The 13,829-nt window shown below is 35.8% G+C and overlaps 1 protein-coding gene across 3 annotated transcripts in view; it reads right to left on the reverse strand.

Moving 5' to 3' along the window:
* Positions 1-13,829, reverse strand: part of USP22 (ubiquitin specific peptidase 22) — a 260,877-nt gene that overhangs the window by 53,594 nt on the left and 193,454 nt on the right. For all 3 annotated transcript variants that reach the window (XM_051999488.1, XM_051999495.1, XM_051999479.1), the window contains one exon: positions 12,492-12,661. In XM_051999488.1, coding sequence (XP_051855448.1) covers positions 12,492-12,661 — 170 coding nt within the window. The remainder of the gene's footprint in view (positions 1-12,491; positions 12,662-13,829) is intronic.

The raw sequence follows: 13,829 nt of genomic DNA on the forward strand, positions 1-13,829 counted from the left end.
ATGATGACTAGTTTTCAAAATAATAAAGCAGGATGAGCCAGATCCTTAAAAGAGATACAAATGCACAATCACACTGAACCTTCTGCTGACAGAACTTAAGTCAGATATTCAACTTATGAGAACTAGTCACATTCAAAGCATTTAAAACATGTACAAAGTACTTAACTCAACAACCAACCATTTACTAGGAGCCAGGCCTTGGGAATTCAAAGTTTAAAAACTCCCTCAAAGAGAATGTCTTCTACTAATATCACTAAATACTTTTCCTTGCTAATAGCAACTTCCCACAAAACAACTTCTGCTACATGTTATATCACTACAATACACACACGCAATGCTAAAACAGCATTTTTGGACCCAAGCGCCTTCTTTTATGTCCTATCTGAGGCAGACAGGAGATACATTGGACAAAGTGCTGGGCCTAGAGTCAGGAAAACCTTGGTTCAAATCTGGACTCAAGACATTTACTAGTGTGTGACCCTGTCCAAGTCCCTTAACCTATGTTTCCTAAGCACAGAACAAAAAGAATTTATCTCTTAGGGTTGTGAGGATTAAATAAGATACCTGGAAAGAGATAGGCATGGTGTAGTACACAGCATATGCTTATATATGTTAGATATTATCAAAACAATATAAATGAAACTGTATTCAGATTCATAATGCCTATCTCATATTATATTCAGCTGAGTGTATTTCATTTTACTTTACATTTACTATAAACTGATAGCACAAACCTACCCATTTTTCTGATTCAAAGTTCTTGCAACCTAAGCATTACCAATACTTTCCCCTCTTCTAAAACAGGAACTGTATTTTGTTGGGGAAAAGGATTATTATTTGAAGAATAATAATGAATGTTGTCAACAACCACCTGAGTAGAGGGGCTTTTATCATTAATACCTCATGTTTGAAATATCAGTTCAAAATGTCAAAAATTGGAAGAAATCAATGTGACAAAATGACATGACAGCACAGGTGCCTGATAGAAAGCGAGACTAGCAGTTGGAGGAAAGTAGCATTCATTATTTCAGCATATGAAAGAATTTGATATGGAGATTATAAATATACACCCCAATTTCCTACTTTCTCCCTTAGTTATTAGTCTGCACAAAACAAATTCAGGGTTTTTTCTGTTCCTATAGCCACAGTCATCTAGGAAATAAGGTGAAATGCTAAAAATGGCATTTGTGACAAGATTCTCAGTTTTACTAGGGACTCTAATAAGGATGAGGAGAGAAATTATAAATCTCTATAAAGGACAGTCCATCTTAGGATGCCTATTATTTTATTTTTAAAAACAGATTTAATAGCTTGAAATTTAAAAATTAATTTATTCAGAACCTCTGACAGAAACTAGTGACAGGGCTACAAAAATAAAGAAAACAAAAAACAAGAGTCCTTTCCCTCAAAGAACTTTAAAACATTTATTTAGCCAGGTGAGATAAAAGCAGGGAAAGAGAAGGGGAAGAAATCATTTTAAGTTTCATTCAAAAGCTAGACTCTAAAGTGGGTCTCAAAAGAAGGAAAAGTCTAAACCCTACCACGAAGGTAGTTTGTACCAATAAGCAGTGGGTGAGGTTCAGGATGACATGGGAGAATAGCTAGTTTGAGTTCATGTCTGTAATGGGAACCTAGAGACGACCAAATACAAACTCTGCATTTAAAAGATGAGGAAACTGATACTCAGAGCTGTAAAATGGCCTGTTCCTTCACTCTACCCACCTCCTTACCCCACCCCAGCCAATATTTTCCCCATGAAACCATACTGCCTTAAATTGGGTTTGTTTGAAAAGCCAAGAATGGGCTAAGCTAAAGAAACAAACTAGTGTCTGTCTTTAAGAACCTTACATTTTTGGGGAGGAGGAAGACCCACATAAATAAATGCAAAATAAATTCATGGGGAGTGGGGGGACAACATTAAGAATTAGGAGAATCAAGAAAGTTCTTGTGCAGGAGGAACCACCTGAGTTGAGCTGACTTTCATAGGAGACTTTGTAGTTTTCTTGCCCTCTTGGTTGCCCTCTTCTTAATATACTCTAGTCTATCTTTATAATCCCAAGATTTAGCCCAGGTTCTAGTACATAAAAAGGGTTTTAGTAAATGCCTGTAGTCTGACTGCTCATTTTCTTCCTAGAAGAATAGAATAGAAATGCCTTCTCACCACCACAGGTATCCCTCAGGGTTCTGTCTTAGGCCCTCTTCAGTTCTATTGATTATTCTCAAGTCAATCTTTCCTGCCATAACTTCTCTGCTGACCTCTAACCTCCCATCTCCACATCTTTTAGATGGCTCAAACCAGATATCTAACAGACAATTTTGAATCAACATGGCTGAAACAGAACTCATTATCCTTCCCCCAAACTCTTCTTGCCTCATGCTTTCTATTATTTTACATGGCAACAGGCAACACCACCCTCATTCACACATTCCTTAGTCATAAAACTTGAGAGTAGTTATCCTCAATTCTTCGTTATCTCTCACACTCAATTACTTGTACTATCTACACCCCAAATCCAAGCTGCTGCCAAAGGCTGACAATTTCAGTTACCAAACTGATTTTCTTAAAATGCTGACCCAACCATGTCACTTCTTCTATTCAACAAAATCTAATGGCTTCCTATTGCTTTAGGATCAAAAATAAAATGCTCTGTCTGGCATTCAAAACCCTAATATCCTAGCTCCCTGTTATCTCTCCAGTCTACTTATACCTCACTACCGAAGTTCTCTTTGAAAGCTGAATAGGGGATACACTGGATTAGGGAGAGTCCTGACCACAGGCAGATCTGTCAGCAAGCTACTGCAATAATCCTTGTGTGAGATGACGAGGTCCTGTACCAGGATGGTGACAGTCAGTGGCAGGGTCACTGGTAAAAATGTTCACAAAAGCACAGGCAAGGATAGATCTCTAAAGCACTCTCCTATGGACTTCAGGCAAGTTTACAAAGAAAACTCCAAACCAAATTATTTAACTGGAACCTAATGAATAACAAAGTCTTATGACCTTATGATATCACAGAGAAGAAGTTTACTACTGAAGGTTACATGTCAACAGAAAGAAAAGTATGGGGTGGTTTCCACCTTGTAGGAAAGATTTTGTGTATAATCCTGGAAAGCGACTATAAGACTATTTTTTGCAGAAGCTTTCTGAAGCTCAGTACCATTAAGCAGGCCACAACAAATCAAGAAATAAAGAATTAATATGGAGTGACCTTCTTTCTTTTCTGCAGAGCTGCAGAATATTAGAAATTAAATATTTAATGGATCATCCATAAACATTAATTAATTTTTGGTACTATAAATATAAATATAAAATCCTTAGCTACTTCAAGAAACTGGATACTGGAGGATACAGCAAGAATTAAATATCAATCCTTTTATATTCTCTCTATAAAAGTTAAATGGAAGGATGATTCGAAGGTTATCATTGGAAAATAAATAAAGGAATTGAATTTACTGTGTATTTAAAGAAAACAAAACAATTCTTTCATGGGACATTTGTCAATATTGTAGTACTCATTACAAATATCTGCAAAAAATACTAGCATAAAAACAGCAGCTCATGCACTAGTATCCATGGCAAAACATGAGGTCATAGAGAAATTCTAATTAGAATGAATTAAGTTAAGTAAAAATATGTTGGAAAATGACTCAAAAGTAACAAGCAGAAATCACAAGCTTAATGATTTATATCAATTTATCATGAATGCACTCTCTGAGAAGAGAAAATCAGCATAAAGAAGAGACAGCATCTTTAACATTACAAGAAGGAGTTCACAAGACAGAATAGTCAACTATAGCAATCTAGTGTTTGACAAACCCAAAGACCCTAACTTCTGGGATAAGAATTCATTATTTGATAAAAACTGCTGGGATAATTGGAAATTAGTATGGCAGAAATTAGGCATGGACCCACACTTAACACCATATACCAAGATAAGATCAAAATGGGTCCATGACCTAGGCATAAAGAACGAGATTATAAATAAATTAGAGGAACATAGGATAAGATAAACTTATCAGATTTTTTATCTCATCAGATTTTAAACTTATCTCTCAGACTTGTGGAGGAGAAAGAAACTTGTGACCAAAGATGAACTAGAGACCATTACTGATCACAAAATAGAAAATTTTGATTACATCAAATTAAAAAGTCTTTGTACAAATAAAACTAATGCAAACAAGATTAGAAGGGAAGCAATAAACTGGGAAAACATCTTCACAGTTAAAGGTTCTGATAAAGGCCTCATTTCCAAAATATATAGAGAACTGACTCAAATTTATAAGAAATCAAGCCATTCTCCAATTGATAAATGGTCAAAGGATATGAACAGACAATTTTCAGAGGATGAAATTGAAACTATTACCACTCATATGAAAGAGTGTTCCAAATCATTATTGATCAGAGAAATGCAAATTAAGACAACTCTGAGATACCAGCTCACACCTGTCAGATTGGCTAAGATGACAGGAAAAAATAATGATGAATGTTGGAGGGGATGTGGGAAAACTGGAACACTCATGCATTGTTGGTGGAGTTGTGAACGAATCCAACCATTCTGGAGAGCAATCTGGAATTATGCCCAAAAAGTTATCAAACTGTGCATACCCTTTGATCCAGCAGTGTTCCTATTGGGCTTATATCCCAAAGAAATACTAAAGAAGGGAAAGGGACCTGTATGTGCCAAAATGTTTGTGGCAGCCCTGTTTGTAGTGGCTAGAAACTGGAAAATGAATGGATGCCCATCAATTGGAGAATGGCTGGGTAAATTGTGGTATATGAATATTATGGAATATTATTGTTCTGTAAGAAATGACCAGCAGGATGAATACAGAGAGGACTGGCGAGACTTACATGAACTGATGCTAAGTGAAATGAGCAGAACCAGGAGATCATTATACACTTCGACAACGATATTGTATGAGGACATATTTTGATGGAAGTGGATTTCTTTGACAAAGAGACCTAACTGAGTTTCAATTGATAAATGATGGACAGAAGCAGCTACACCCAAAGATAGGACACTGGGAAACGAATGTGAACTATCTGCATTTTTGTTTTTCTTCCTGGGTTATTTATACCTTCTGAATCCCATTCTCCCTGTGCAACAAGAGAACTGTTCGGTTCTGCAAACATATATTGTATCTAGGATATACTGCAACATATCCAACATATATAGGACTGCTTGCCATCTAGGGGAGGGGGTGGAGGGAGGGAGGGGAAAAATCGGAACAGAAACGAGTGCAAGGGATAATGTTGTAAAAAAATTACCCTGGCATGGGTTCTGTCAATATAGTTATTATTAAATAAAAATTAAAAAAAAGAAAAAAAGAAAAAAGAAAATTGAGGCAAATATATAAAAAAAAGAAAGAACCCCCCCCCAAAAAAAAAACATTACAAGAAGGAAACATCATATTCTAACAAATAGCAAATGACTGGATGCCAATATGGGAAGTTTTTCCTGAATTAACTGTATAATTGGGGCACTTGAAATTAGAACAAAGATAAAAATCAATAACAAAAGGAATAATAAAAATGAAAAGACCTGGGATGTAATTGAAGTATTTTCATCCTGACCTACTTAAAATGGCTGTTGACAATGATATGGGAAAATCACAATTTCCAAAAAAATGTAACTGATATAAATCAATTGTCATAATAGGCAGACCAAAAAGCCCTAATAGATTCTATCTAACCTCCCTGTCAATATAAAAGATACAGGAGCAAAGGGTAATACTAATTTAGTGTATAACTAAGTTGGTTTGTAAACCGTTAGAGAGGAGTACATGGAAAATTTTGGAGACATTATCTTATAACAATGAGAAATAGAAGCAGAAAGAGACTGACAACAGTTGGTGTGAGATCCAATTTAGCTAGTTCAACCTGAAAACATTTAAGATGAAAATGAAAGGATAGTGAATAGAATTTTTTTTAAAAGAAAGAATGCAAAGATTTGTATAACACTTTTTTCCATCAATGAAGAAGAGTTGCCAGAATTGGACATTCAATATCACAGCTCTAAATCTATGCTCCCATGAAGGAGAAATAAGTCTAAAGAAAACAAAACAACAACTACTATTGGCACAAGACCAAATATATAACAAAGAAATCCATGCTATTGTTGGGGACAAAATTTCAAGGATACTGGAAAGATTAATTCTCAATATATATGAAAAGAGAAGGGATAAAACAAAGGCTCAGGAAAAAATAATCTGAACTTACTCTTACAAAAAACAAACAAACAAAAAAAAACAAACAAGTCACTTAAGAAAATAATCATATGCCCATCAGCTGGGGAATGGCTGAGTAAGTTATGACATATGAATGATATGGATTATTATTATTCTATCTAACTAAACAATCAGCAGGATGATTTCAGAAAGTCCTGCAGAGACTTACATAAACTGATGCTAAGTGAAGTGAGTAGAATCAAGATAATATTGTATACAGCAACAAGACGATTATGTAATGATCAATTCTGGTGGATGTGACTCTTTTCAACAATGAAATGATACAGGCCAATTCCAATGGACTTATGATGGAGAGAGCCATCTGCATCCAGAAAGAGGCTGAATGTGGATTATAATATAATATTTTAATTTTTGTTGTTGTTTGCATGCTCGTTTTCTTTCTCATTTTTATGCAGCATGATAAATATGTTAATATGTATAAAAGAACTGCATGTTTAACATATATTGGATTAATATGTTTAACGTATATTGGATTACTTGCTTTCTAGGGGTGGGGGTGAGAGGAAGGGAGGAAGAAGAATTTGTAACACAAGGTTTTACAAGGGTGAATATTGAAAACTATCTTTACAAATATTTTAAAAACAAAAAACTATTATTTAAAAAAAAAGAAAAGAACAGTCATGCCTTGTTAACTTTCTCCCAAATCTTTATGAAGGTGCTAACCAAAAGCAGTATCACAAGTCCATGAGACATTGTGTTATAACTAGATTACAAGAAATAAACACATATATGAAGCACATAGAAATTTACATATTTGTGACAGAGTACAACAAAGGATGGAGAAGAAAACAAAAATCCTGTCTTACAGAGGCGAGGAGGAAGGTAGGTGCAATAAAGGTGGAAAAGACAAAACCCCTCCTGTAGGGCTGTTGTTTGTCCTTAGTTCTCAAAGAAGTCCAATATATCAGGGAGGGGATACCATGACATTCAGGTGATTTGGATTGAAGTAAGGAAGGGCTGGGGAAGGTCACCTGCCTCACGTTTCCCTCCAGAGTCATCTGGGTCCAGTGGCCAGATATTGATATCAAGTCGACCCTGGATGTTGTGAGAGAGCTCGGCCTTTTTAAGCTAAATTCTTTTTCCCATGTCTCAGTTAGACTGAGGCCATACCTATTCAGTGATTAAGGTTAGGTGGCTATTGAGGCAAAGAATCTCTTCTTTTGCTTAATCCAAAAAAAATCTAAATAAATAAATGGAGACTCCTAAGATTTCTGGCCAAAGCAGAAATGACTGGTATTTATATTCAATCTGGAGGAAGGTAATGGCAAAAGCATAATTTTCTTCCTTTGGGAACTAGTAGGCTATGAAAAGAGGTGGTCTGCTTATCTACAAGGATCCCGGCTACACAAGGACTTTTTTCTAGTCTTTAGTACTGTTTAGTGCAGACTGACTGGTGCCTGTCTTGACTTTCAAGCACACACTGGCTTGGGGTACAAAGAAGAAATTTTGTCTGCTCAGAGAGGGGCTTTGTCCTTAACACTTTCAAGACCTCTTACATAGTCTGAGCCCAGCGTTTCTGGAAAGTACAGCAATTTAAAAAGACAAGTTCAGAGCATCCCTTATCAGTCTAAAAAATGTTGACAAGATGACTAGCCTGGCTTCAACAAATAACATTTTACAGCATATCTTTATAGTTATACAAGGTACTAAAAGGTATAGAGAGTACAGGATTCCACACTCCTTTCTGTTGTTGACCATAAAACAGCATTTGATTAAATAGAATATAGTGATATCTTCATGCTCTCCCTGGCAGAATTATATACGATTTTTTGAAAGAGGCAACAATTGCCAATTAATCACTCAATCAAAATATTTGCTAACTTCTACTATGTCCCAGGTATATATTTATGTGCTAGAGATAACTATTTGATAACCCTCTGAAGTCAAGTTAGATGTAAAACATGATTTTGTCACTATCATGGAGGATGTTCTGCACAGAGTTCAAATGCAAATTCTTACAAATGGAGTGATTCTCCAGATGATCCTATTTGTGAAGGTCATCATGCTGATTTTATGAAGCTCTTGATCATTGTAGAGATGCCTAGGTGAGATTCACAGTCATATAAAAGGATTTGGCCTAACTACTCTTAAGAAGAAACATATGGATGATGAATGCCTATTGCCTAGAATTAGAAATGAAGTTGGATAGACAGTCCATTCAAACCTCTACCTCAGTCTCTTCTTATGAGATGCATGTTCATCCCTTTATTGATCATCTGGAATAATGATTGATTACACAGATCATAGCTGTTCAAGTCATTCAGTGTTGTTTTTCCCTACTATACTGTAAGTCATTGTATAAAATATTGCTGAATGACTTTGGAAAGCTAATTACACTGGGTTTCTGTTCAGCAGGAGATAGCTGGCAATGCTTAATTTAGAGTCAGTTTCTGATTATAATTTTTTGACTGAAAGAATGACTAGACCTCAAGACTGAGAGTTCTGCCACATCATGAAATCTAAATGGCACTGAAGAAAAAATGCTCAGGAGCAAAATTGCCCTGAAATGTCCTGGAAGGAGTGGAATGAATTCTGAAGTCATAATTCAGTTTCATTCTTTTTAAACATATCTTCATGAGGTCATATATTGTATACTATGCATAGAGCCAAACATTTTAAAAAGGAGATTTTGAGGGACTATGCCAAATTCTTTAAAGAAGAAGTATGGCAAAAAGAAGAGCTATAATAGGGACAGAAGTGGTGATTGTGTATGGAATGGTGGTTGGGGAAATGTGATCAAAACAAATATACTTGGAAAAGACAAAATACTTTTCTGCACATGAAAAAGACCAAATTTGTTCTGCATGGCCTGATTTGGCAGAACTAGGAACAAGACATGAAAGTTGTAAAGAAAAAATTTAGTATCATATAAGGAAACATTTCTTAACAATTAGAACATTCAAGAAAGAAACAGATTCCTAGAAAGGAAATGAATTCTTCATTACTAGAGTTCTTCAAGGGGAGATCTACTTAGTAGGCACAGGTTGGACCAAAGAACCCTAATGTCTCTTTGAATGCTAATATTCTAATTCTGAACCATGAAACAGATAAAAACAAGAACTCTTCAGACTTTACTATAATCAGGTAATTTGGAGGTCATAATTACAGACTTCCTTTCTCTTTTTGTGATCAAGAGAGCTCAATTGTTGGCAATTCCCAAATAAGAAGTTGGAATGAGATCATCAAGCTACTGTCTTTAAACTTCACATCAAATAGTCTTTTCAGCATAGGATCTAAGTTAGGGTCTGAAAATGTGTGGGGGGAGGGGGAAAGGGGGCGAGGAACAGCCTCCAGCAGACTTTTCCACATTCTCAACAAACACATACAATGATCTACCGGTTCAGGAAGGCTTATGTGGCTCCTTGAGTACTTTAAGGGTATTTAAGAGAGGAAGTCTTTCCAAAAACAGGCCAAAGACATATAAAGGGAGCTAAATCTAGAATTTCAAAGGATATTATCATTCAACACAGCACAGCACATTACCTTGGCTTGGCTTAGAACTATTTTAGGCTGAGAAAGGCAGTTCATACAACATAAATGTAATTCTTCCCACTGTATCTCTGACTAAGCATACAGATTTAGAGGCTACAAATTAAAGAAACTGACACGGATTCTATAATCTATGGTTCTGTTCACTACTTAAAAAGTTTAAATAAAAACAATTAAGAGGTAAGATAAAACTCAAAAGCTTATCATAAATTATTTTTAATTATTACCCTATTGTCTTTAATAGTGTGTGACATGTAAAAATATTTAAATTAAAAAAAAGGGATAGAATTTCTCATGGAATATTCATAAAGAAAGGCTACTCTCTGCAAGAATAGAAGAGAAGTACTGAGTTGTTACAGCAATTACATCACAAGAAATGACCCAGCTACTAGTTATATTTCTAACTTCCAGGAAGTAGTAAGGAATAAAAACCAAAAACATGCTGTCTGAAGCAGCACGATGTAGGAGACAGTGGGACTGAGGTTTGGAATCAGGAGGATCTGGACTCCAATCCACTAGACAAGTTGGGTGACCCTAGCCAAATTACTTCACCTTTGTATGTTTAGACAATTTCCTACTTTAGGTAAGTCACAGACTAAGGGTGGTCCAAATTGGGCAAGGGAGTCATTACAATGGAAATTATTTCTAGTGATCACAAATCTACTTATAGGTAGGATATCTACCTATATCCTTCACTGTATTATGAGAGAAAAAGCTCAGAATCATGGAGGAAATCCATTATATTCTGCTTTGGCCACACCACTTCTGAATTACATTATGTAGTTATGGGTATAACATTTTTAGAAGGCCACAGTCAAGCTGAAATGCGTACAGAAAAGAAAAACTGGGGTGGTGTGAGGAATAAAGAAGATGACATGAGGTCCAAAGACCAATTGGAGGCACTGGGACATTTAGTCTGAAGAGGTTTTGAAGATTTCTCAGGCAGAAAGTGGTTAAGGCTTGTTCTTCTTGGAAACAGGGAGCTGAACTAAGAAAGATGAATGGGAGCTGCCTAGAGATAGTAGCTGATATAAGGAAAAAGTTTTCCATTAACCAAGCCATCCCAAAAGCGAGATTGATTTGGCAAAGTTGCCTTCACTGGAGGGCTTTCAGTGTCATTTACAGGGGATTCTTAGTCTCTTGGTTGAGCCCTTAATTTTATGATCTAAAGAAGACATGTGTAAGAAGATGATATTCCTGAATAAATGCCTGGAAGACTTGGACTGTTTTCCTAGTAAAGGTCATGAGGCCTGGGTGATCTTAGGCAAATCATTTAACCCAAGCCATGATTCATCATCTATAAAATGGGGAGAATGATTTTCTCACAGGGTTATTGTGAACACAGTGCTGTAGGTAAGAGAGGGAGCAAATCCCAGGAGGCAGAGCTGGCCTCAGAAGGCTTTTTGGTACATTCAGTGCAGAATCCTCTGCAGAGAAGGAAGTAATCTGTACAGGTACTAAGTCCTCAATGGAATGAATGAAATTATAAGTCTGGTACAGAGAATGCTTTATAAATATAACTTATTCTCCCTGACATAATATGATAGTAGAAGAAAACAGGAATTTTTTCCTTCCTTTCCAGTAGAAAGGAGGGCTCTGAAAGACCAGTTGCTGGCAGGATTAGAAATTCTGACTTCTACCTTGATCATTTTGGGCTCCATTCCCAATGGCCAAGAGCACATCTTTTTCAATGCTAGCAAATTGTCTGATTTAAGGGCAGTGAACTCAGCAAAAAAAAAAAATTCTGTACTGTTTTACCTTCTGGATTTACCAGTCCCCTTTTCTAATCCTCCAAAAGAAACTTTGGAGATTATCTCAAAATCAATAAGAAGTGAACAAAGACTTTTATATAGACTAGAATTTCTTTCATGAAGCAATGAAGAACAATATGTAAATGCAAAGCTGTTAAGTATTCTCCCAAGTCCTATCAATAGCTTGAAAAACAAAGTATGACTATCAAAAAGAGGCTGAAAAGCAGCATATAGATGTTCTACAAAAACATAAATTATCCATTTAAACTAATGATATACACATAAGTGAGAAGTGATCTCTCTTGCTCTGTAGATAGTTCCACTGACACAATGGGGAAAAACAAAGGAGGATGTTTACCAGAGTTGGATAAAGAACATAAATGTCTATCAGTCTAAAATAGAAGCTGCCCATAATCTAAACAGGTGACTAGAATGTAGACTACTCTAAAGCTGTTCTTTCAGTGAGTTGGATCACAAAAGAAGTAGCTTTTGGTTTCTATATTGAGAACGGGTTGGAAAATACTGCAGAGGCAAGATATGCTTTCACTAAAAAGGAGCCAAGTGCAAAGCTACAGTATGTGTACAATCAATACACTGCTCTACTTCTACCCTATTTTACTGTTATTAAAATGCTTTTGCTATGAATAAGGATAACAATGAATGGAATAATGAATTTCTTGCAGTAGTTACAGAAACTAAAGTAACAAAGTCAATCTTTTCCAGTAAGCTCTCGAGTTCATATTCCCACTATTAAGATCTGTGACAAATTCCTCATATGTAACCTGAGAGTTATACACAAAAAGTCTATAAATTTAAAAATTCATTTTTAATAAAAGGCTACATCATCTATAATGGATACCTTTATGTACTATAAAGTTTTAAGGAACTGAGAAGAAATCATTAATGACATTTCTCATCCAGGTATCCCTTTCTTCTGAAGCTGTTACTTTATAAAAAGATAGTATTATGCTACAATACTGCTAGAGGTAAAACTGCACTCACCTCCTGAAAAAGCGTAGACATTTCACAAACCAGACATGAGCTGGGACTTTGCATTTCACATTTGTGCCTGTCAGAAAGGAAGAAATCTCGCAGTAGTGGAGTGTGGGTAAGTGCTTGGACAATACAGTTCATAAAACATGTGTTCCCAAGATTGATTAGCCCTCGTAGACCTAGAAAGAACAAAATCATAGAGGAAATATTAGCAGAATTAATACATAATAAGTTTTAGTCATTGTGTTTCAAATCTACAGTTTTTATATCACATTAGAGAACAACAATATTTTTGAATAGTTAATCCTTCATAAGTGTAGAAAACATACAATGTAGTTATTAGTTCTTATGTTTTTTAAAGGAGCCATTTCTCTGCAAAAAAAAAAATAAATTATGGGAGAATAGTGGATGAGAAGAAAGTGCCTACGAAAGAAGTGAGTCAAAAAAGACCCAATTTAGTAAAAAAAACTTACTTTTAGGTAGAAATAGGACTTGACTGTCAAACTCTTGAGAGTCTGTTTGCTATGAAATGCAAACTCCAACCTATCTCTTCTTAATGTACTAAAAATTCCTCCCAGAAGGTCTCTTTATAGCATGAATTCATTTATCAGATTTGTCCTAAGTCATTATTAGCATAAAACCAACTTGAGCCACATAATATAGTGGAATAAATGTTGACTTTGGACTCAGAGGATCCTGGTTTTACAATCTGTCTGTTATAATTATTACCTAGCAACTTTAGGCAAGTCATTAAACTTATCTAAGCATCAGTTTGTGCATTTGTAAAATGAAAGGATTAGTTTAGATACTTCTAAGGCCTCTTCCACCTCTAAATCTAAAGCACTGTGAATAGGTCAAATAAACTTTCATAAAGGAAGAGACATAGGAAATCTAGAGCACACAGGGCCAGGGTTGGGGTGAACAAGCCTATGTCAGATACCATAAAGATGTTTCAGGCAACCAGAACATTGACACTGGGTGCCCTGGTGGGAGGAGGAAGCAAACTGAAATTTAGAGACTTTTACCTGGTGCATATTGAGATGTGCTTTTGGGAAAAGAATATCAGTTGCTCAGTTTTAAATGGTGAAGAAACACAAAATGATTTCTTCATTTTATAGTTAGGGGAAACTAGGGTCCAGACAACTGACCTGACTTGTCCAAAGTCACATGGCTACTGTGTCAGAGTGATAACTCAAATCCTAGCCTTCTGACACCAAATCAGTGCTTTTATTACTCACCATGCACACCTGACCCCAGGATCTATGGTCAATATGCTTTCCATTCTACATAAAAGTATCCATATATGTATTCACAAAGGAGAACAATTTTTCCCTCTGAGGCAATTGG

The sequence above is a fragment of the Antechinus flavipes genome, chromosome 1 (assembly GCF_016432865.1).
Source record: "Antechinus flavipes isolate AdamAnt ecotype Samford, QLD, Australia chromosome 1, AdamAnt_v2, whole genome shotgun sequence".
Classification (NCBI taxonomy): domain Eukaryota; kingdom Metazoa; phylum Chordata; class Mammalia; order Dasyuromorphia; family Dasyuridae; genus Antechinus; species Antechinus flavipes.